The sequence below is a fragment of the Cervus canadensis genome, chromosome 6 (genome assembly GCF_019320065.1).
Source record: "Cervus canadensis isolate Bull #8, Minnesota chromosome 6, ASM1932006v1, whole genome shotgun sequence".
Lineage (NCBI taxonomy): Eukaryota > Metazoa > Chordata > Mammalia > Artiodactyla > Cervidae > Cervus > Cervus canadensis.
Window position 1 is genome coordinate 36149347 of NC_057391.1, and position 25281 is coordinate 36174627.

Sequence of the window (25281 nt, forward strand, 5' to 3'; positions counted from 1 at the left end):
AATGTAAATATGTATAAGGAAAATAAGTCTGTTCAATACAGTGAACAAACCTAACAACTGAGCTTGTTGACCTAAAAAATGAAACAGCCAGTTATTTTACCAGCAAAACAGGTTTATTTGGGAACAACAAACAACTGCAATTAAGGTCAAACCAGCTACAGTAAAAGCCACAGCCAAGTCCCACAAAGAGAGGAGGGAAAGGGAGGAAGTTGGGAGCAGTTGTTTTTGAACAAAATTTCATGGAGGAAAGCGAGAGTTCAGGGTGAGGGGCTCTCATTAGCTTAGTAGCTAGGGTCTATTTCCTGTAGGAGATAAAATGTACACCTATCTATAGGTGTACATTCCTATCTATAATTGACAATCCCTCCTGCTATTTACCTAGAGTAACACTGTGTGAGAGCTCCTCCTTCTGGCCTCTCAACTCCATTTTAAATAAGGTTTCACTTTATTAATTTTCCAGCTTCCCAGGTGGCACTAGTAAAGAAACTCCCTGGCAATGCAGGAGAAATGAGAGACTCAGGTTTGATCTCTGGGTTGGGAAGATCCCCTGGAAAAGGAAATGGCAAACCACTCCAGTACTCTTGCCTAAAAAATCGCTAAGACAGAGGAGCCTGGCAGGCTATAGTCTACGGGGTTGCAAAGAGTCAGACGTGACTGAGCAACTAACACACTTAAAAATTTTCACAAGCTCAATACCAACAGAACTCTCTCGTGTGTGCTCAGTTGTGAGGCTCCTCTGTCCACAGGATTTTTCAGGCAAGAATACTGGAGTGGGTTGCCATTTCCTTCTCCAGTAGATCTTCCCAACCCAGGGATTGAACCTTGTCTCCTGCGTCTCCTGCATTGCAGGCAGATTCTTCACTGCTGAGCCATTGAGGAAGCCCTTCAATACCAATAGAGTAATGGAACAAACTGGAATAACATTCAAAAGAACTTGCTGGTAAGAAGAACTATATTCAGTAACATGCTAAAATATATCTTTGACAATGACACATTTTATTGAATAGGGAATAAGGCAGCTTCCCCAGGGATCTCTGAGAGGCAACTGAATAACAAAAACTCATGTAATTGCCTTTTGCATCTAGCACAGAAAAATATATCATACTCATATGGTTTATAAATAATTGCCAGTTTGGCCTAATCACCAAACTTTGATAATTGTGTCTCTTAATAAGTATAAACAGGAACTCCCAATCCAGAAAGCATCCCAGCTCCATTCTAAAAGCAGACATCAGAGCTCAGCTATGACAATAAGAAAGAGAAAAGAGTTCAAATGAGCCTGAAAATTCATGATTCAACTTCATTCTGAGTGAGTTCTTTGATTCTATTCATGCAATGATCAACAGCATTAATAAGTAAAGGAATCCAACTATCTTCTGGCTGTGGGGTCACATGACTTGCTCTGTGAATGCAATGGGAAAAAGAGAAGTTAAATTTATTATACTGTCAAGGAAAAGACCTATCCTCAAAAGGGAGCATAGGGAAAACTACAATAAAAGAGGGCAAGTTTCTCTGCAGAAACTCAGCTGCTCCATAAGCAAAGCTGAAAGAAAACACTACACTCACTTTCTACTCTTTGAAATGGGGGTTTGGAAGTTAAGAATGGCTGTACAGGCTTATTCTCCAAAAGCTACTTGGGGATAAGTCTTCATACTCACTTTGTTATTTCAAGTGCCTTCTTTAAAACGGATACAAGTTTTGCAGACTAGAAAAAAAAAGAAACAAGAGAAGTTACTCACCCTGAGCCCTGCCACAAAAAGGAAAGGAGAGAGGACTTCCCTGGAGGTCCAGTGGCTGGGACTCTGAGCCCCCAGTGCAGGCAGCCTGGGTTCAATCTCTGGTCAGGGAAGTGGACCCCACAGGCCACAACTAAAAGATCCTGTATGCCACAACAAAGACCCAAGATACTTCGGGGCACAGCTAAAACTCAGCACAGCCAAACAAATAAAACAAATATTTAGCGGAAAAAAAAGGAAAGGAGGTAAAACACAGAAAGGAGGAAAAAAGGGGGGGGGTGCGGGGAGAGCTAAAATATTTTACTTGAGTATTAGAATATTTAATACTTTAGCTCTCTTCCCCCCCTTTTTTTTACATTCACTTTTTAAAAACTGACTTCTTAAGAAATAAACATCTTTAGCAATTTGTCATGTCAGTTACCCTAGAAACAATTTTAAGGAATGCATGGTACATTGGTAGCATTCATACATCCTCATGTTATTTTGTCACTGGTATTCTTAAAATTCTGTAAGTTAAAAAAAAAAAACAAAAGTTGTTTCTGCTATATATCCTGAACTATCAGCAGCTGGGACAAGAAGTCAATTTTTAAAAAGTGAAAGTGAGAAAAAAGGAAGGAGGAGAGTTAAAATATTATAGTATTTTAATACTCAAATAATAAGTCATTTTAAAAAAAACCTTGGAGGAAACAGTCAAAAACAAAAATGTTGATTAGGTGGCAGGATCATGGACTCTTTTCTATCTAGCAAAATCTTATTAATACTGCTGCCATAGCATATTTATAAGCTTTTTTATATTTAAATTTTAAAGAAAACAAAAAAAAGGAAAAATATAACCTAAATTTGTCCTAACTGCTGATAGTTCCAGATATATACAGCAGAAACAACTGGGTTTTTTTTAAAAAACTTAAAATTTTAAGAATACCAATAACAAGATAACATAAAGATGTATGTATGCTACCAATATACCATGCATTCCTTAAAACTGCTTTTAGGGTAACTGACATGGCGTATTACTAAGGATGTTTATTTCTTCAGAAGTCAATTTTTTAAAAGTGAATGTGAAAAAAAAAGTTAATGTCCAAAAGGATCCTAATTCTACTCCAAGGTGTTTCCACATTGTGAAGATACATTTGATGACTCTATTAATAATTTCCACTATCTAATTTACCAAATATTATTAGGACTGATACATCTGATGGTAAAATATAAGCTATCTGCAATTTTACTTCTCTTTCCAATAAAATGAGACATAATAACTTAAAGTTTATTAAAAGAAAAAAAAAGAGAACAGCACTCTTAGCACAGGACCTAGGACTTCAAAGAAAACAATAAAATCAGATTTATATAAAGAGCTTAACCCTTCATGACCACTCATGGTTAAATCACATAATATGTCGATATTAGAATAGAGTATGTTTCTAAACACCTATTTTGGCCTGGAAAATTAGAAATTTTCTGGAAATTTTCTGGAAAATACTGGAAATTAGAAACTTGTAACTTCACGTTGAAAGAATCCTAAAGCACTGTAATAATTAACACTTTCTCTCAAGGCATGGTTTTCTAAGGTCTTTGGGTGCGTGCATGCTAAGTCACTTCAGCTGTGTCTGACTCTTTGCGGACCTATAAACTGTAGCCTGCCAGGCTTCTCCATCCACAGGATTCACCAGGCAAGAATAATGGAGTGGGTTGCCATGCCCTCCTCCAAAGGATCTTCCTGACCCAGGGATCAAACCATGTCTCTTACGTCTCCTGCATTGGCAGGTGCGTTCTTTACCGCTAGCACCACCTAGGAATCCCCTCTAAGGTCTTTGGGTTTTTCTAAATGATTACCCAAGTGGTTATGGAAGAGAGAGTACTATCGGAGCTCATTGCTATCAGATTCAAATTCAACAAATATTTATCAAGCATAAACACATTGTACTTGCCTCCAAGTGTAACAAATAAACATATTCCCCACAGTTTAAGGAAATATCAGTGATTACTGAAATTCTACCAATTAGGTCTGCAGCTATTCCCTCAAAGCCAGTACTTACGCTGATTCGCACAGTCAGAGGGCACACAGGTGGGTATATGCTCAGAGCCAAATCATCCACACTGAAGGGAGAAAGAAAAAATAACCATTAACCAAGAAGGAACAAAGCTCAGCTAGGTGGTCTCCAGGACACAACTAAGGATGCAATGAGTGAGGAAATAATTCCCAGAAATGCATCAGTTCCTTAAACTGGGCAACCAATAAATAACCAATTCAACTGGTATTGATGGAACACATACATACCCTGTTTTACTAAGAAGTTGAGGGTGGAGGGGAACTCCCTTGGCCAGTAGGATGGGACATTATTAATTCAGTTTAAAATGTTAGGATCTGAAACCATAAGTTTAATAACTGATATAGGCAGGGTTCATCCCTGAATGCCACTAAAGTAGGCACCACTTTAATCAAGCAATCAAGCTAGTGCTGTACCACCAGAAACAGGACAAACTAATACCATGTGCCTCTCCAATATGATGCAATGAAAAGCATGAAACACTCAACTAAGTGATATTCTTGCCAAAAAATGTTTAACCTGAATATAATTATGAGAAAACAATCACATGAATCCAGATTGCTGGATATTCTACAATGCAACTGACTTGGATTCTTTAAAAATGTCAAGAAAATTTAAAAAAAATTTTTAAATGTCAATGATGAAAAAAGCTAAAAAAGGACAGGGGCTATTTTAGTTACAAGATACCAAAAGAGAAGACAACCAAATGCAGTATGACCCCTTGACAGAACCCTGAATTAAACAAACAAACAAAAAAGCTATAGAAGATGTTTTGGAGACAACTGGGGAAATCTGAATATTAGATAATATTATTATATTCAGTATAATCTTTATCGTCAGGGAATGGCAACCCACTCCAGTATTCTTGCCTGGAGAATTCCATGGACAGAGAAGCCTGGCAGGCTATAGTCCACAGGGTTGCAAAGAGTCGGAGGCGACTAAGCAACTAACACAAACAAACACATATTCAATGTAAATTTCTTAAATGTAATACTAAGAGTAAAACTGTTTGTTCTTAGGAAATACATGCTGAAATATTCAGGGGAAACATCACTGATGTCTGCAACTTACTCACAAATGGTTCAGGGATAAAAATAGCACATCTATTTCAGTTTTTAAAAAGGCACATCTAATTACAGAGAAATAAACCAATACAGAAAAAAAAAGTGAACAACAGGTGAACCTAGATGGAAGTACAGGTACTCACTAGAATACTTTTTAACCCTTCCAACAGGTTTGAAAACTTTCAAAACAAAAAGATGGGGAAAAACCTTCAGGCGACAGCACAAGTTGAGATCAGAATGCTGCTGCCTGGATGTTTTGAGTGGAGGTCACGCTTACCTAGGGCTGATCTCATCAGAAATGTCCACAATGTCATCCAGCTGGGCCACCTGATCCTTCTTTCCGTTCTCTGCCACTGAGAGCCGGATTTTCTTCAGGCAGGCTTTGGATGCTCTCGCCAGTGCAAGGCATGGGATTATGAGCTCCTGGTCTTCCTCTGACCAATATGAATCCCGATTGTTTGGACATCCCAATATATCCTCCTCACCAACATGGTTGTCAGAGCTGTCCTCCTCAATGTCATTCAAGAGGCCACAGTAAGGGTCACATTCTTCCACAGCCTAAGATACAAGATGATATATGTGAATGCCAGGAAAAAAAAAAGTATTAATACTTTTAGCATCATGTCTGAGTTGTCCCCAAACTTCAGCCAGCTATTTCCCTAAATGGCTACAGAGCTGAATCATCTCACACATGCTGTTCTAACTCTCCTAGTGCAGCAATGGAACAGACAGGAATGGTACAAATCACACCCCCACACGGGGCGGGAGAAGATGGGTGATGGAGGATGGGAGTGAGGGGGGACCCATGTGGTCCACACTTAACACATCTTCTCTCTTTATAACCAATCCTCATCTACTAGACATAGAGTGGCCTTCCAATGACCATCAAAGAAAGAGGTCCTCTCACCTGCTCCATCTCCTCATGTGCATCCTTCACAAGATCCACACTCTTTGTCAGCACTGAAAGGGCTGCAGCTTTGTTATCTATGAGTGAAGAATCAGAAGCACTACAGTTAATGGAGAATCCTGACAATTCTCTTAAGTCTGCAAAAAGCAACAGCATTCTCATCTGAAGAGAGTGCCAAAGACAGTAAACAAGGGCAGCAGTTGAATGTAAAATTCTTCTTATATACATCCTCTGGGTGCCCAGGCAGGGGGGCTAAAAAGCTTTCTGTCATTCACCATAGGAAGAAATACAATGGTCACATGATGTTTCTCAGCAAGGTACCCTTGGATGACCACTGCTCTTGGCCTAGCAGGCTCTATCCCATAACTGCTTCAGCGTCCCCAAAATACTGCCCCTGGGGCAGGACCAGAAGAGAAAACCACATCTGTTCAACAAGAGACAGAGCCACAGCCAGAGGTTGTTTGAGTTTAGAAGTTATGTGAACTAAAAAGACTGACAAAAAGAATTAACACCTATCTTTTCATGTTGGTGATAAACTAGACCTATTTCACAATACACACATACTACAAAACTGGCATCTAGATGTGTCTGTCAGCTTTGGCCAGCAGGGTCAATGTCTACTTTCCACTCTCACCCACCTTTTGGGATCTGAGGTACACGTTGGCACGCATCCCAGACACTGTTGTAGGAAATCAGGTTCTCAGGGCTGCTGAAAGGAATCAATAAGGATATATCAATAACCTGGGTTCCTGTCTCCTACAAAGGACCTTCCTGCTGGTCATTAATCTCAGTTATCAGTAACTATGCTGTTAAAATGACTTTCCCCCCCCCCCCAGAAGCAAAGAACCCCATTACCCAATAACTCCAGCTGTGGCATCACTACCTCTGGGCTGGATTGATGTAAAGTGCTTCCACAAGCTGAGCCATGTCATCCACGATGTCCAGAGTGGCGCTCCGCACCAGCTTTCGCAGGGTGATGCCTGTAGCCAGACCCAAAGACTAAGCAGCCTGTTCGTCTTTCCAGAAGTCTGGAAAGTCTTCCCGAGAATCTAAGCTCTACAGAATTTGAGGTAATGTGCACCCACATGCTTTAACTGGAGTGCCAACACAAAACCCAGGTCTTATGTATATCCCCATGTCATTTGCTTGCTCCTCCCACCATTCCTTAGTGGTATTATCCAAAAGAGATCTGAAACAAAATCATTCCATGACAGCATGTATTCATTCATTAAAAAGTAGTTTCTTGGGACTTTCCTGGTGGTCCAGTGGCTAAGACTCTACACTGCCAACACAGGGGCCAGGGTTCAACCTCTGGTCAGGTAGCTAGATCCTACATGCCACAACTTAGAGTTCACATGCTGCAACTAAAGACCCTGCATGCCATAACAAAGACTGAAGAGCATGCCTGCCGCAACTAAGACCTGGCACAGCCAAATAAATAAAATAATAAATATTTTTTACAATAGTGATTTCTTGACATTTGTGGATAAAACACTTCAAGTTTAAACCACATGAGTAACCCTGAAGATCCATGAGACATTTATTCATTTATAATTGTAACCTAATAATAATCAAGACACGAATATACAGGCAGAGCTGGGGGCCACTTAACCTATAAGGGAGCTCAGAAACAGCATGTGATCAGGAGGAGGAGCTTGGGGATGGCACTGATAACCAAGCAGTATCTGTGGTGATTATAATGCGTTAGGAGACAGAGAAGCCAGTGAAAATTAAAAACGTTAAGAGTCAGGTAAGGCAGGGGACATGAGAACACAGTATCTGAACTTTAGCACAAAGGCTTACTTATGGAGGTCACTTATATAACTACCTTTGACTGCACTTAATGGGACAAAGTTACATTACATGCTCAAATTGAGGAAAAGGTAAAATTCTCAGGACATAAGCTGTTACATTAGCAAAGATCTACCCCATAAACTGAACACTTATGTGTATGGAGTGGCTTACCCTGATCCTTGGGAAACAAAGAGTACACTGCAATAATTGCCTTGATGGCAGCATGCACTTGTTCACAGAACCTCTGGGTTTCCTATGAGATGATAAACCAATTTCAGAAAGAGAAAAAGAAATGGATTAGATCGATGTGGTCAAGCCATCTACAGGGGAAAAGAGCAGACATCTGTACGGCATCATCAAACATTTTCTGAAGTCCTATTATGCACCAGGCCCTGTGCTGTTCTCATCACCTACCAGGGAGGAGTTAGCTGGATACCAGATACTGAGCAGAAACTCAGTAAGACATGAAGAAACTGTAGGAAAAACATCCCTGATACTCTATATCCCAAGATATCTGTGATTAGCTTTGAGATATTCACCATATCTTAGACCAGGAGTTGGTAAACTAGAGCCCAAGGGCCCAATCAGGCTCACTGCCAGTTTTTGCAAATAAAATGTTTCTGGGACACAGCCACACTCATGCGTTTACATATTGTCTATAATAGTATTCGCGCTACAGAGGCAGAGTGGAATAGCTGGACCGCAAAGCCTAAAATGTTTACTATCTGGCCCTTTACAGAAAAGTTGTCAGCTCTATCTTAGACCATTAACCAGTTGTCTATCTCTCTGCCTCTGTGTCTGTCTCTGTCTGTCTGTCTCTAACAGAATCTCAGTATACCTAAAGGAAATTAGCATGGACTTTACAATGCTCAATGTTGACTATTTTCCTTCTAGGCAATCACTGGCTTTCCCTTATCTTCCTTGTCCTCACTGCTCTGCTAAATTCCAAGTCAGTGCTATGCAAAATATGATCTACAGATTGGTGCCAGTCCATAAATGATCTGTTACCAATCTGAGATGGATAGGTACAACGATTGAGAATACTTAGAAACTTTTATGTCAATTTGACATTGTTTCAACATCCAAACATATAATTTTGTTAAAATACCACGTTGTAAGGACTGGAATTAAAAAAAAACAAAACAAACCCATTCTTTGGCAGAATTAATGTGCTGAGATCCTATGAAAGCAATTGTGATTCAAATATAATTCATATAAAGCCATATTCTAATTTTTCATCTACGAATGAAAAAACCACTGTCCTGATCATGTACAGAGTAATCAAACTGACAAAAATTAAAGACAAAGATAAAATATTAAAAGCAACAAGGGAAAAGTGACAGATAACATACAAGAGAACTCCCATAAGGTTACCAGCTGATTTCTCAACAGAAACTTTTATCACTTGTATAAAAAGAAGAAACCATATGCACTTAAGTGTGGATATGCATAGCATATACATGGAATAATACAAAAGGTACCAGAGACAGGAGATATAAACTTTTTAGCACATTTAACTTTGATATCTTTTGAAACTTATACTGTCTACATTATTAAGTATAAACATAATTCTGTACAAAAGAGTATTATGTAGTATGATAGAAAAGATGGAGCTCAAACATCAGAGAGAACCTAATTTAAGACCTAGCTCCACTACTTATCTACCTTAACCTGAGCCTCTGAGCCTGCCTGTTCATCTGTCAGAAAGGGATCATGTATGTGAAAACACTTAGCAAATAGAAAGTACTTGAAAAAAATGTCAAAAAGGAAATAACCAGGATGAACTTCAGAATGAACCAATATTTAGAAGAGCCATCTACCCCATGACAACTACTGCATTCGACAGTTTGATCTTCAGAACAATCCTGTGGTGTGAGAACCTTCATCTTACTCGACAGACGAGGAAATTAAATCCCCAGATTTGAGTGTAAACGGTGGAAAGAAAATGAGAGGCTTCCGAAGGAATACTGAAGCAGCACAAGAATTCTAGAAAAGTGACGCCCACCTGTGGAGATGGCAGTGGAAGTCGAGAGAAGGCTACGGTCAGAGTCGTGGCTTCCCTTGACACTGTCACAGCTGCCTCATCTGGGTGGGGTGACAGAGCAGGGGGCAAGGCCAATATGTTAGTGCCAAAAGGACAAGGCTGCAACGGCTGCACGGACTTTGAAGATAATGCGTTCCCTCTCCACCCCTGCCCGCTGAGACGTCTCAAAAACACCTCCAAAAATCAGTGTTTTATATTTCAATCTCGGAGGTACCAAGGATAGGTAAGTAGGAGTATCCCCGCAGAGAGGCTGGGGCGGGGCGAAGCGGGAAGGAAAGGAGTAGGGAAGAGAGGAGAGACAGCAGTCTCCAATAGGAGAGGCACTCACTGAGTCTTCTCCAAAAGGCCTCCCGATCAAACTCCTTGGTGGTTTCCTGGGCTTCGCCGACTAGCGGGTGCGGGGTGTGGGCCGGGCGGCGACAAACGAAAGAGCACAGGTAAGCGGAACGACCTCCCGGCCCCACCTCCTCTGCCCGGACCCGCCGCCGCCACCAAGGCCTGGCTCCCTCCCACCCAAGCCCGCCCCTGCGGTCGGCCGTCCCCACTACGTCAGCTCACCCCGCACTCCGGGAAGCAGCCCCCGCAGCTCCCCGGCTAGGTGCCGAAGCTGCTCCAGAGGCGGATCCAGGGTGGGGTCTGGGGCTGCAGTTACAGCTGCGCTCTCCATCTCAGCACCGCGTTAGGAGCCAGCAGAGTAAGCCCCCGCAGCAGCTTCCGGAGCCGCACTGCTGTCTCAGCTCCTCTTCCAGGCCGCAGGTTCGCTTCCGGCAACAACCTGCCGCGCCTCGGAAGCCCAGCCACGCCCCTTCCGCTCTCAAAAGCCCCGCCTCACTCTCGCTCCTAGCGACACAGGCAAGACCCAGATCGAGTTATTTCTTAATCATCATTCATTTATTGGTATTTGATTAGTTGAAAACACCCCCGACTGAGGAAGCAGAGAGCCCATAATCCTGTTGAAAAGAGGGACTAGGAACTAATCAAGGGTAGTCAGGGGCAGGTCCAAGTTTGCACGTTCTCTGTCCCTAAAGTGGCCTCCTTACAGGCTGCCAAGTTCCAGACACTGTGCTAGGTACTTTACATGAGGTAACTAAAAAACACACTGAGTGGGCCTCAGATACTCCCATATCCACCAGCCCCTGCCCTGTGGATGTCCTAGATAAAGGCTTTCTCTTCATAAAAGTAAATCAACCCTTTATCTTCTTGGGGAAGGAAGGAATCATGGCATTATATAGAGAACTTTCTGCAGTCCATTCTGCAAGAATCAGTAGTAGGTAACCCCCCAACTCCCAGGTGTCCAAGGAACAGCAGCTCCCTGAAGTTTGCCCGTCAATACTGGCTTTCCGCCTGCTGCTGAGGCAGAGGCCTGGGCTACAGAGGTGGATGAGGACATACAGACTTCAGGAGCTCAAGTGGCTTTTTAGCCGAACCATGAAGGCTCCAAGCTCAGCAGAGTTCAGCGACCAAACACAACGAATGAGAACAGGTGTTGCCAGTGTCAACCAGGTCCGTAAAGGAGACAGTAATAAAGCTAGGGTGCCATATGTCATATGGAGAAAGTAGCAGGAATAAATATGCCAGATGTATAGCAGTAACATAAGTAGGTGAACAGGTATAATTTTCAAGTATTTTCCTTGACGGAGATGAGACCTGAAGCTGTGGCCAAAGCACCGCTGCAGCAAAATCCAACACAGGTAAACCATCAAGGGGATGTTAAAAAACACCAGCTGGAAAGAACAGAACGGAACCATTAGCTTATTAAGCCCTGGTGGGGTCAGGTCTCACTAGCACATTATTGGTGGCTCCTAGAAATATGTTGCTTTCTCTCTTGGAGGTTACCTGATCCTTTATGCCTTAATTACACTTGTGTCATTAGTTGTTTATTTGCTTGCATCCTTTTGTTCATCTTAAAGGCAAGTGTCATTTCATTTCTGTTGAAGCCCTCAAATGTCTAAGGTAGAAATGAATATATATGTCTATGTACAAACACACACACACATACATATATACAGTACTCTTTTTTTTTTTTTTTTGGCAGAGTGAGGGGGGGAACTTGGATATCAATATTTTTTCTTTACTTTCCATTTGTAATTGAAGTAACATAATGAATACTGGAATACAAACTAGAAGATTTAACATTTATAATCCAACCATAACTACAATATGAGTTTTCATTCACCAAATAATTATTGAGCACTCATTATGTGGCAGGCACTGAGCAAGGCTCTAGGCAAGGGACACACTGATGAACAAGTCAGAAAAGATGCTTCAGACAGCTTACATTCTACTACAGAGAAGAGGAAACCCACCCCCCAAAAAAGAGGAGGGGGAAGATAATTACAGATGGTGATAATTTCAATGAAGAAAATAGCTGGTTACAGAGCAACGGGAGATGGGCTCTCTGAGGTCTGAAGGACAGAAATGAGTCAGTGGAAGAGCATTCCAGGCAGAAGAACAAATGAAAAGCCCAGAGATGGGCCCGTCTCCCATTACCCTCCTGTTGGCCTGGAGCATGATAAGGTAGGTGGAATTTGGGGCAGTCAGCAGGACCCAGATCATGTCACTGATCTGCTTTAAGAGTTTTAACTGACAATAGGGAGACAACAGCAACAACGGGAAACCAGTTAGGGGGTTACTGCAGTAGCCCAGGCAAGAAATAATTATTAGGTACTTCCCTGGTCCCCCTGATTCACTGCAAGAATCCACCTTGCAATGCAGGGGATGTGGGTTTGATCCCTGGTTGGGGAGCTAAGAATCCCATATGCCATGGAGCAACTAGGCCCATGCACCTCAACTACTGAGTGCATATGCTCCAGAGCCCAAGCACAACAACTAGAGCGCCCAAGTGCTGCAAGGAGAGATCCCTCATGATGCAATGAAGATCTTGCATGCTGCAATTAGGGCCTGACACAGCCAAATAATTTTTTTTTAATAAAGAAATATGATTAGGTAAGAGTGGTGGTAACGGTGACAGAGAAAAGTGGTGGATTCAAGACACGGACAGTGCTACTTGCTGATGAACTAGATAAAAAGTGTGAGGGAAGGGGAAGAACTTAAGATGCATCCTAGATAATTTATTTAAACTGCGAAGAACTGGGGAGAAACAGGTTTGGGGATACAAATGAAAGGTCCTGTTAGAGGTATATTAAGTTGAGATTCCTGTGAGATATCTAAGGAAGATGTGAAATGCCAGTTGTATATACGGGCACATGAGGTGCAGAGAAGAAGTCTAGGTCAAAGATATAATAGATTTATGAGCTATGGGCCTAGATGATACATAAAGTCCATTCTTGTTATACTATTTATTAAAATATGATTGTAAACCCACCTTTTGGTAAAGGTTAGTTGGAATAAGGAAGCTCCTGTCAAAGCTATGGTTTTTCCAGTAGTCATGTATATGTATGTTAGAGTTGGACTATAAAGAAAGCTGAGCACTGAAGAATTGATGCTTTTGAACTGTGGTGTTGGAGAAGACTCTTGAGAGTCCCTTGGACTGCAAGGAGATTAAACCAGTCAATCCTAAAGGAAATCAGTCCTGAATATTCATTGAAAGACTGATGTGAAAGCTGAAGCTCCAACACTTTGGCCGCCTGATGGTGAAGAGCTGACTCACTGGAAAAGACCCTGATGTTGGGAAACACTGAAGGCAGGAGGAGAAAGGGACGATAGAGGATGAGATGGATGGCATCACCGATTCGATGGACATGAGTTTGAGCAAGCTCCAGGAGTTGGCGATGGACAGGGAAGCCTGGCGTGCTGCAGTCCATGGGGTTGCAAAGAGTCAGACACGACTGAGTGACTGAACTGAACTGAAGGATGCTCCTGAGAGACAGCCTCCATCTACATAATAGAAAACTGAACTAGACCTGGATCTCGTCACATATGAAATGCTGCTAAACAAAATATTCTGGCTTGTGGTCAGTGTTCGCTAGGCAGAGATCTTCCCTACTTGTCTGTCTATAACCCTGCAGATCATGCTTTACTGTCCTCTTATGAGGCTGTGAACTCATTTTGAACAATGTTTTTGGATCTCTTATAAAACTTCAGATCATCACCTCAGATTTTTGATCCATTAGCCCCATTAGGTGAGAACAATCAATAAATAAATTGTTAGGTAAACAGTTTTCAAACCTGTTTACAGAGATTTGCTACAGGTCTGGGTTTTTTATTTGTTTGTTCTAAAGAAATCTCAATCCAAATGCAAACCTAATGTATCAGTGTTTTCATAAACAAGTGAACTGCTAAGACATAGCTAGAAAGCTTCCACTAGGTAACTGATCCACTTTTCTTGTGTGTCTATTTTCCCTTTCCTCCCTCTGAAATAGTTTCCTTCTTCATTATCATAACCAATTTTGGTTTACTCAGAAGTCTATCATTTATTCTACCATAAGTCTCTTCTTTCACTGTTTGTAGATGAAAAAGCACAGTGAAGCAACCAACCAACCAAAACCTCTCTTACCTCTTATAAACCTTCCTGCCAAAAATGTATTTTAGATGCTTACAAGAGTGGTGGAAGAAAGAGCTTGGAAAGCACTATAAAAACAAATAAACACCAAATACTAAAGACTCCCCTGCCGGTAAGTTAGGACACATGATCTGTGGTATTTAATTTGGGATTTTGGATTTAATTTATAATTGTTATGCAATTAATCCAGCAGGACCAAGATGTTCTTAAATTGTATTTCTGAATTCTTACCTGGAGAATTCCAACTATAAATGTTATACTGCCTTGTAGGAAATGTCCATCAACAAAGATTCCAAAGGAAAAGCAGCAGCCCAATTTGCCTTTAATGATTTCACCAACAAACCATGGGCCTGAAAGAGGCAATGGACAGGAAAGGAATTTATATAACTATGACTCTGATTACACACACAAGATACATTTTAGGACTAATGAAGAAATATAAGACTAGTCATCTATAAGCATTTATTTGCATAGCTTTTCTTCTCTGTTAATCTCTGTGTTGTACCCGATATCCCAGGTAACCAATTATTTGCTCTTTTGCACCCTATTTCTCTAGATTATAAAATTGCCTAAGTGCTATATCTGGAATAGATTCCAGAAACAGACTGGAGTACATTCACAAATTTTAGAAGATTCTATTGCAGTAATGCATTAACTTTCCTTTAAGAAGCAAAGAGGTACTCCATAGACACCATACTTAATTTTCCAGATAACTGAAATTTACTCCTTTAAGCAGTAAGACTTCAACCACTTTAATCATTCTTAAAGGTACTTCTTATCTTTCTTATTAATATTAATGAATGCATTTTAACCTTGTCTTGCTGCCCCACAATCCTTACTTTGTACATCAACTACATACTCAGGGTTAACATGTTCATAGCTTAACTCACTTCTTTATTTTAATTTTTCATCTGCAATGCCAGAATGACTTTTCTCTACTCTGTTATTATTTACTGCTCCTTCTCAATGTGCAGGTTTCTGGAACTACTATATTGTCAAGAGTGATTAAGGGACAGTCAGATTTCCTTTCTCAAAATGCAATACTAACATTTGCTGGTAAGAGTAGAGTTCAACTTTAAAAAGTCACAGGCAATTTTCTCAGATATATATTATATATACTCCATTAGATACATCTTAGTTTAAGTTTCAACCTTTAAAAATGGAACAACTTCTCCTCTTCTAATGTTTCCCTTTATAGTCAGGAAGCAAATCACTTGCTTTGGTCCTAGTGGAAAACAAGTGTCTGAAACAGCCTCAACCCATCTTCTAACAAGGAAACCAACCTCTAAAGGGGAATCTGCCATAGCTTGTTATACAAAACTGTAAAGAGTCATATTTTTATTTAACTACTTTCTGTTCTCTGGTGGGAGTAACTAATGAGGAAATAAAAGTCCAAAGATGGACTAGAAGTATAAAATATAGACTAAAGATATATTAACTCCTAAAGGAACATTCATAAAAAGCTAAAAAGAGACTCACGGGGCTTTCTGTTTCCATAAATGACTAAAGTGATTTTGTCAGTATTGAGTATAATAATTAATATGAGAAGAGCTCAGATGCCTGAACTCACTGCTTATCTCACTTTCTCTCTTTTGAGCTGAGTTTTTAGGAGTCACATGGTAGTGAAGAGTCATTCAACTACATACTAGGCATTGTGCTTACTGCTGAGCATAGAGAGGAACAAGATAGATAAGACATCAATCCATAGTCTAATGAGGGGAGAGATGACATACACAGAAGGTAATCATAAATTCTGACAAAGTAATGAGAGAAATAAAGTGTGGTGAAATAGAGGACAAAGCTTTAACGTGATCAAAGGTTGCTCTGAGGAGATGACATTTAAGCTGAACTTCTATCTTCTATTATGGTTCTACACAAATACTAATCATCATGGTCCTCTCAGCACCCTTAAGTTAACCGGGTGTTGATTAAATGTCCTTTAAGTTAGGAAAGGACTACTGTATCCCCCAAGCTCGTGCCCCAGGAAAGGAAGAGGCCACGTGCCAGTCACTGTGCTCTCCAGAACCTAAATGGCTAATGTTAAAATTCTCAATACATTCTTTGGCAGAATTCTCCACAATCTCAGGTTTCCTCAATGACTTACCCAACACTGTATACAGGGTCAGCAACAACACAGAATAGTAGGAGATATTCAGTTTGCTCAAGACATGAAGGGAAAATGACATCAAATTTATAAATCCCAGCGGTCCTAAACAGAATAAATTGGAAAACTCCAGTAAACACATTCAAAGTTCAGGTTCTTTAAAATATTTTCTAGAAGACTTCCAATGGCTATCTACTACATCTTCAGCAAATCATTTGTAATATGGATGACATTACTTTAAATCAGAAGTTGGCAGGAATGCTGGTAACCCATTTCACTTAGAATTACAGAAGGTAGGAAGTTCAAAGCAATGGTGTAGTCGCAAGACACACACACACACACACACAAATATTCTATGCTCAAAAAATGATCAAGTCTTTGTTTTCCATGAGACTTAGTATCCGAATGTACAAACTTCCAAAAGTTATATCAAAGTATGTCAAAGGTCACCCAGTGTTCTGAGTGCACTGCAGCACTATTTATAATAGCTAAGACATGGAAGCAACCTAAATGTGTGCATGCGTGTGTGCTCAGCCATGTCTGACTCTTTGCTACCCCACAGACTGCAGCCTACCAGGCTCTTCCATTCATGGAATTTTCAAGGCAAGAACACCAGACTGGGTTGCCATTTCCTATTCCAACACACTAAGTTTAAGAGGGATAATCAACAAGGATCTACTGCATAGCAGTTTTGGTTCCAAATTGGGAAGAGCTAACTCACTGGAAAAGACCCTGATACTGGGAAAGATTGAAGGCAGGAGGAGAAGGGGACAACAGAGGATGAGATGGTTGGATGGCCTCACCGACTCAATGGACATGAGCTTGAGCAAGCTCCAGGAGTTGGTGATGGAGAGGGAAGCCTGGCGTGCTACAATCCATAGGGTTGCAAAGAGTCAGACATGAGTGAGTGACTGAAAAACAACAACTATATAGCACAGGGAACTACTATTCTGGTACTTCTAGTCTGGTACTTCTCAAAGTACTGATCCACGTATCCATTCATGATCATTATTTATTTATTTTAAATATATCATTCTTTAGCCTTAGAGGCAGCTACACTATAAATTTTAAGCAATGATTCTCTACTTTGGCCGTACATTAGAATAACCTGGGGGAACTTTTAGAAAATACTCGTGCCCAAGTCTCATCACTCTCCAGAGATTCTGATTTAGTTGGCCTGGGAAAGAGGGGAGTTGAGGCAGCAACCCAGGGGATTCTAGGCAGCAGGACTGAGAGATACTGCTTTGGACAGTGCCGTGCTTCTCAGCCCTACCACACACTGGAATCATCTATGGAGCTTTAAAAAATCTACTGATGCTTAGGTCCTACCCACAGACATTCTGTGTAAGCACTGAAAGTTCTGTGTAGACACTGCGATTTTAAAAGTTCCCCAGGGCATTCTAAGGTGTAGTCAGATTGAGAAGTGTTGTTTACAGAAAAGAACTGACCTGGAGTCAGACTCTTACTGGCTATAAGACACTAGATAACCTACATTAACTCTGCAGTCCTCAGTTTTCTAGTCTTTAAATGGGAGACAATAATACCTACCTCACAGGACTGTTGTAAGATTAAGTAAGATGATATAAGTAAAAATACGTTATGAATGTTAAGTAACTATACAAAAATACTGGTAGTCCCACATGAGGCTGAGCCCTCCCTCAATTATTTATTTGTTTACATTTTGTGCAACAATGCTTTTTGAACTTTTTCACAGAATTTTTAAAAATATATATAAGCAGGAAAACATTCAGTAGGATATGTATACTACCTATGCAGTTAATCATCTTATAGTTTAAACTTTACTACAGTCCTCCCCTTCCCCATAATCAGTTCCCAGGATTTCATCCAAGTCAGGAAGGAATAAGGAACATTTATTTCAACAAGTATCAATATTTATTGTCTGTAATGCACAAACTCAGTGCTGGGTGCTGTAGAAAACAGAAAAGAAGTACTAAACAAGAGCTCCTATATTGAGGAACTTGAGTCTGATTGAGGAGAAAATATATACATTTGAAGTTGTGATGTAAACAAGGTGATTGGCTGGTTAAACACAGAGTTAATCCTTAGGAAGCGCTCTTGGGATTCAGAGACACAAAAGTTCATTATGACCTGAAATGGTTGGAGAATATGGTGCGGAAAAGGGGGTTTGAAGTGAGCACTATAGTTTGAAGGATGCACCTCACAAGAGATCAGGCAAAGACAGTCTGCACTGATATTTACTTAGTCAGGAGATTATGGGATGCACGAAAGTAAGGTCTTCTAAGAATAAAAGGAACCCATGGTGACTAACCTTTATGCTCTGGATATGCTTGATACCGAAAAATAATGAGAACGATGAGCTGCATCAGCACAATCATCACAAATGTGACCCGGGCCTGCAGACCAAGAGAAATTAACGTGAGACAGACACATGGATATATCTTCAGTGTTTATAAACAGCCCCATTAACACAAATGGAAATGACATCATTAGGACAAGTGACTATATAAGAAAAATATACAGTCAAAGAGACTTGAAAATCTGATGCAGCCAAGAAGATAATTATAAGGTGCCTCAGCATTTGTCTTTTAAGATTTGGATACCTGGACCAACATTGAAACTAAATAATTTCATACAGTTACATAAAATCAAATTAAAATAGTCCACTTTCAGTGTACTAGGTTAAGTATAATTTGTACTGTTTTATTTAAAGTCTTATAAGAGTGTTACAAACTTACAGGGGGAGGGCAGAAGGCGGGAAGGGATAGTTAGTTAGGTAGTTTGGGATGGACATGTACATACTGCTATATTTAAAGTGGATAATCAACAAAGACCTACTGTATAGCACAGGGAACTCTGCTCAATATTATGTAACAACCTAAATGGAAAAAGAATTTGAAAAAGAATAGATACATGTAAATGTATAACTGAATCACTTTGCTGTACTCCTGAAACTATCACAGCACTGTTAATCAACTATACTCCAATATAAAATAAAGTTTTTTTTTAAAGTATAAAAATGAAAAAAAAAAAAAAACCCAGTATGCAGTACACTACAAGCTGAATGAACAGAGACTGCATTTCCTTATGCTTTCTCCACTAGGAAATCACTCACTTGAAGATTAATTCATAGTAAAGAGACATGTAATCTAGGTTCTTGTTCTCCAAGTATGGGCCCCACGTCATCTCTGGAATCACCTTGAGCCTCTTAGGAATGCAGAATCTCAGGCCCCATTTCAACTCTACTAATCAGAATCAGCGTCTTATTCACATTTCCAGGTGATTCATAAGTACACCAAAGTTTTCAAAACCTGATCTAGGTGACTATTAAAATTCCCCAAAAGAAAAATAAATGATTTGTAAAAATGAGATGCAAATGTCCATTAGGCATATTAAGTTCAATCACACAAGTAATAAAAGTAAATTAAAATAATAAGTAATGCACATTAAGTCTGTGAGGATATAAGAGGATATTAAGCTATCTTTGGAAGGTGAATGAAGGGGGTTTAAATTTTCTTCTCAACATTGTAGTGCATTTTATGTTAATACCCAGGAGAGGGAGATCTGAGGAAACTAGACTGTAAATTGCCAAAGCTTCTCTGAAAGACAGTTTGACAGTGTATATTAAAAACTAAAAAAACAAAAAAATATATTTATTCATTCAAGAAATACTTATTTGAGGGTCTGCTTGTGTTAGGCATACCAAAAAGACATTCTTGCCCTCATGGGACTTATCTTTTCATGAGGGAGAACAAACCAAATACAATGAATATAATAAATAATTCTAAAATCTGTATAATTATATAAATTATCTAATAAATAAATGAAGCATGTAGAATGTGTCCATTCTTTGATCCAACAATTCATTTCCAGAAATTTCCAAAAAAACTAATAAATGCAGAAACAAGGAATATTTTTACAGTGGAGGGAAAAATTGGAAACAATGCTCAACAATAGGGAAATGGTCAAATAAATTAAGGTATATCTATGACAATATAATACAGCCAATAAGCATCATTTATAAAACAAATCTGATGTAAGAAAATCATCAAAACAAATTTCTCAGTAGAAAAAATCAAATGGAAAAAGAGAATGAAAAGTATATTACCATTTTATAGTAAAAACTTATATCCAAATGTAAATAAGAGAAAAATAAACAAATAGTATTGTAATGAGAAATACAATGGTTATAATGGTTAGTGTGATAAAAGAATGATGTGGGGTTCATTGTACTTTATTTCTAAATTTTCTAATTTTTCTATATTAAGCATGTATTATTTATGTAGGAAGAAATATTATTTTTGAAATATCCTAATTTAGCACAGTTCCTATAATTCCCTTAGTTATCCTTGTTTTATGTCATTACTTAGAACCAGGTTCCAGAACAGGTACTACATGTCCATGTCTCCTCTTCTTTTAATTCAAATCAATTTAAAGTCATTGTATTCTTCTAGACAAACAACGAAACTTTTAATTTGATAAAGTTCTGCTTTCTCATCACATGAATATATTATTTATGACATTAGACCTCCCAAATCTAGTAAAAACATGTATAATACTAAGTTGAATTTACTCACCACAGTACAATGGTCAGTAAGGAGAATAAATGATGCCAGGAGATCAAATCTGAGATGAATATCCTCTCGAGCTGAAAATATGTGCTGAACACTCTTACTTCTTCCAGCAGAATCCTAGTAATAAGCACAATAGGGAAGCAACCCTCATATACAAATATGTACAATGTTCCAATATTAAGTTTCCAATAATTTTCGTCAGTTATCTCAGAATAAGTGACACCTTTTTTCACTTATTTTTGAGTCTTCCTATGAGAACTTGATTTTTTTTCAGAGTATCTTCGTACTTATTTTTTTTAAACTTTAAACTTTTTCTTTTGTACTGGGGCATAGCTGATTAACAATGTGTGGTAGTTTCAGGTGAACATATGAGCATTTTAAATAAAACTTCTTTTAAACTTTGTAATTCCAGATTTGAATTGGAAATATCGGTGTGTATCACAAAGTAATCTTTAAAAAAAAAAATCGGTATTTCCCTTTGTTTATTGAAAAGACCTAAAAACAGTAATGAGCTAGCTGAGCTAGTGCCCAGATTTTGGTCTCAAAATAAAATTCCCCACTACAAGAAACCAATGCTCTTTAGAGAAGCAGCTGATTCCAATTCTTGAGTAAGAAATGCACAAGGGCTTGGAACATCTTTGTACCAGAAAGCAAGAAAACTTAACAAGGACTATTAGGATTGTATCAGAAGACTTAGTGGCCAACTTAGAGAGGCTCCTACTAGCCAAAGATGGGACAATTGAGCATCAAAAAGAATAAATGCAATGGAGTGAAACATACCATGTTTTTTTAAACTATGAATTCATAATGATACTAAAAGACTCATTTGGTTACCTTTAGCAGATGGTAGAGAACTCATTATTCTGAAAACAGGTTTAGAAAAGGGAAGGTGGAAGATGAATGAAGACTTTATCCTGCCTTTCCTGTATGAACTCTGTATCTGGGTATCAAATTAGGTGAGGCAGATTTTTTCTTTATGGGACTCTTCTAATTAATACTCATATAATTAAGAGTGGCAATTTGAATATCACCAGTTTATAACTCCAGTGAAATAATGTATCTAGTCTCAGACTCTCAGTACATGCTAGAATTCCCACAGTGAAAAGCTGGTCGGGTGCTTCATAATGAACGGAGGATACGCCAGCATTGTGCCGGCACTGGCTTGTCTGACAAGGGCCAGTTGCTACATGTTCAGGAACTTTGCAGACCAGCTGGTGTGTTGGTAGCTTAAAACCAGCTACAGGAGGAATATTTATAGTATGGAAATTGGTATAAATCAAGTTCCTCCCTTCAAACATGCCCCAAGTTAATGGTTAAACATTTACCAGCACACCATTGTGTAGCGTCAACAATATCTACATACAGTGATCAATTTTAATATTTTTAAAAGAGAGACAACCAGCTATTATAGGCTTCTGATAAAAGCATAAAACACCAAAGGAAGTATTCCTGCCAAAAAACAGAGACTCAAATATGATCAAACCTTAAAATCTAACTACCAGTTATAGAAACTAGAGGGGGTGGAAAATCATACTACATAATACCACATGGATACAAACACCAAAAATCCAGAATACAGAAACACTACAGGATAAAAGGTCCAGTTTCCAAAGCAAACAAGTTGCAAGGGGGAAAAAAGAAGGAGGATGGAAAGGGAACCTATAGATTATGAAACTGAAAAGACAAATCAGCTAAATGCAATATTTGAGCCTTGCCTGAATTCTGATATGAACCAACCAAATGCAATATAAATGACAAAATGGGAAAACTGGAACATTAGCTGGATAGTTTGAAATTAAGGTATAAGTGTTAATTTTTCAGGTGTGATATGGTATTATCATTACTTTTTTTAAATAGTTATCTTTTAGTGATACATACTGTCATATTAATATTTACACAGATGAAATAACATTGTGGTACAGGGAGAAGTAGATGGGGTATAGATGAAACAAGACTGTTCATGAGTTGATAATCTTTAAAGTTGGGCGATTCATTAAAGTTGGGAATTCATTATAGTATTATCTCTTTCATTTATTTTAAAAATTACCTATCATGAAAAGCTATAAAATAGCAAAAAGAACTTGCACTGGTGTTTATCAAACTTTTATTTCTCAAATGTGCTTACTCTGAATTACATATTCTTGGGTTTTTTTTTAAGTTTTTATTTTAATGCAGAGATTCTCTTTGAGATATAGAGATCTCTAGAGTTTACTCTTTAAATTAGCAAAGCAGGCACAATAATCTTACATTCTGGTTCTCAAACTTTAGTGCACATCAGAATCACCTGGAGGGATTGTCAAAACATAGGGTTAGCTTCCATCTCCCGAGTTTCTGATTCACAGGTTTGGGATGGGACTTCTAATGAGTTTCCTGGTGATGCTGACGCTACTACTTCAGGAACCACATTGAGAACTGATTGAAAGGTCTAGTTGCTACTAGGTTGCCTGGAAATGTACAGATAATCAATAAATCATGCATAGATAAAATAAATCAGTGTCTTCTCCCATGAATTTTTCTCTCAGATTTATCTATGGTAAACTGTATTTAAAAGGACACAATTTTCTCATTGATGAATAAGGGGACTAGGTTCCCTATTTTAGTATACAGTAGACTAATTTCTTGGAATTATATTCATGTAGACAGAAAACAGATCAGTGGTTGCCTTAAATGGGGGTGGAAGGAAAGCAGTTGCAAAAGGGTATAAGAAGACTTTTGAGGGAGACAGATGGTATTGATTTTTGTAGTAATGGTTTCAAGGATGTTAAGAAAGTCAAAACTCACCAAACTGTACTCTTAAATATATGGGGTTTTAAATATAAATTACATCTCAAAAACATGAGAAATATGAAACTTATAAAAATATATGTTATTTCACATTTTTATTAAGGATTCAACTAAGCAGGCAGAAATGTTTTGAGGAATGTGAACTATGGTTTCTTCCTTAAAAAACAAGCAATCCAAAGATTTGGGTGTTCCACCTTCCTATAAGGAGCAGGTCTCCTATGGTTGCTCTCACTTGTTCCCCGTGACTGTAAAGATAGGAGACAATTTATTCTACGTGTACTTATATCTTCAAGTTGTTTTAAAATAAGCCAACTTCTAATATGAAAGACATTAAGGAGAGCATCCCCTCCTTCCACATCCTACCCATGAGTTTCTTCTTCCTTCTAAGCAGATGGGTTGCACTGCAAAGTGCCTTCTCCTGTTTCCTCATCTATGAACCGGGGATAAAACTTAAATCATGGAAGATTGTTACATGTATTTGGTAAAAAAAAAAAAAAAAAAATTCTAAGTGTCTGGCATCTCCTTAGAAGAAGTTCAGTAAATAGCTCCTTCCTGCTTAAAATCCTTCTCTGTGACACACATATAAAAAAGATGACAATAATTACATGTGTTTTCTGAAGGATTACTTGGCAACCTTCAAACTAAGACTTAACATTAAAAGATTAGCTTAAAACTGTCATCAAACCATAGTGTGGTAGAGATGGACAGGCTTTTTTTCCAGAAACTAATTTTTTAGCACAGTCTATCACCTAACGTGTTTCAGTGTATTGATAAAACTGCTCTATTTTGGTAATGATGATCACTTTCTACTCTGGCAGGTCTGCTGAATTAAATGCCCCACAAGCTGAATCAGAAAAGGGATAGGCAGGCAGTCACTGCATACACTTTCAGTGCCCACTCCCCAAACAAAAAATCTCTTTGATGCCTTGAAAATTCTCTATCCTAGGCTTTCAAAATAGTAAACACAATTTTCCTATACTTGGAGACAGCAATCAAAGGTGTGAACACATAAATACATGTTTTCTGACTTATTCTATTATCTTTAGGTATACTGGGGAAATTCTGGCCAAAGTTGGAAGAAAGCAAAAGAGTGATTCCCTGGGATTAAAAAAGAAGGAACTGTAGTTGGTAGTTGCACACTCATGTTCTCTGCCCAATGTTCAGCCTAACAGCAGAATTGCTCCTGAGTGTCTATGTTCAGAACATATTAAATCCAGTGTATTCAAAATTTTTTACTTAGTTTCATCTTAATCAACTGACAAAAAAAAAAAAAAATCAAAGTTCAATGTGGTTACTAATCATTTACATACCGAGTTGAAAATTACTAACTTACCTGAACGATTACTTCTATGTTATGTGTCTTATTACTGTAGTTTCTTGGGTTCCACTTTAGTATGAAAATAGGACCAGACAAATGACTAGCTTGCCCTAAATGAACTCCATCAATCTTAACTGCAACTGAAGTAATGGAGGATAAGGAAAAGGCCAAGACTCTAAAATGAAAGCATAAATGCATGGTTTTAGGTATTTGCCATTGTTTCTATAAAGAAGAATAACCCTGTTATAACCTGAAAAGATGTGAGTACAGTAAACCTTCCATCGGTTGATCTTCAGGTTCCTGAGATGTGGAACCTGTGGATTCAACCAACCATGGATTGAAAATATTCAAAAAAGAAAAATTTCACAAAACTTGTATTTGCCATGCACCAGCAACTATTTACACAGAAGTTAAATTGTATTAGGTATTAAGTAATCTGTTGTTATTCAGTCACTAAGTTGTATCCAACT

General features: G+C 38.7%; 2 protein-coding genes across 3 annotated transcripts in view; both read right to left on the minus strand.

Moving 5' to 3' along the window:
• Window positions 1-94: 94 nt before the first annotated feature.
• On the minus strand, window positions 95-10381 carry CCNDBP1 (cyclin D1 binding protein 1). 2 transcript variants are annotated; one of them, XM_043471435.1, is made up of 11 exons: window positions 10149-10381; window positions 9919-9978; window positions 9552-9631; window positions 7718-7799; window positions 6636-6732; window positions 6391-6458; window positions 5753-5829; window positions 5123-5403; window positions 3770-3830; window positions 1659-1705; window positions 95-1402 (listed from the first exon to the last, which is right to left on the minus strand). In XM_043471435.1, exons 1-11 carry the CDS (start codon window positions 10255-10257, stop codon window positions 1288-1290), a joined length of 1077 nt encoding a protein of 358 aa, XP_043327370.1. In that variant the 5' UTR covers window positions 10258-10381; the 3' UTR covers window positions 95-1287. The 2 variants fall into 2 exon arrangements, with proteins under 2 accessions (XP_043327370.1, XP_043327369.1); XM_043471434.1 differs by having other exon boundaries at window positions 6391-6461.
• A 78-nt stretch (window positions 10382-10459) lies between these two features.
• TMEM62 (transmembrane protein 62) overlaps window positions 10460-25281 on the minus strand; it is a 33631-nt gene continuing 18809 nt past the window's right edge. Inside the window, exons 7-12 of the mRNA XM_043473011.1 lie at window positions 24827-24986; window positions 20713-20826; window positions 18447-18531; window positions 16157-16261; window positions 14284-14402; window positions 10460-11314 (exon numbers count right to left, since the gene is read on the minus strand). Of these exons, the coding sequence (XP_043328946.1) occupies window positions 10988-11314; window positions 14284-14402; window positions 16157-16261; window positions 18447-18531; window positions 20713-20826; window positions 24827-24986 (910 nt within the window). The 3' untranslated portion in view covers window positions 10460-10987. The remainder of the gene's footprint in view (window positions 11315-14283; window positions 14403-16156; window positions 16262-18446; window positions 18532-20712; window positions 20827-24826; window positions 24987-25281) is intronic.

What these genes read in the sequence shown, in the direction of transcription:
- CCNDBP1 (XM_043471434.1), bottom strand. Translation starts at nt 10,257, where the DNA reads ATGGAGAGCGCAGCTGTAACTGCAGCCCCAGACCCCACCCTGGATCCG. An exon ending in TCTGATGAGATCAGCCCTAG is followed by an intron (nt 3,831 to 5,122) that starts GTAAGCGTGACC and finishes TTCTCCCTTCAG; the next exon opens with TGTGGATGATTTGGCTCTGA. An exon ending in AAGGCACTTGAAATAACAAA is followed by an intron (nt 1,403 to 1,658) that starts GTGAGTATGAAG and finishes TTGCATTCACAG; the next exon opens with AGCAAGTCATGTGACCCCAC.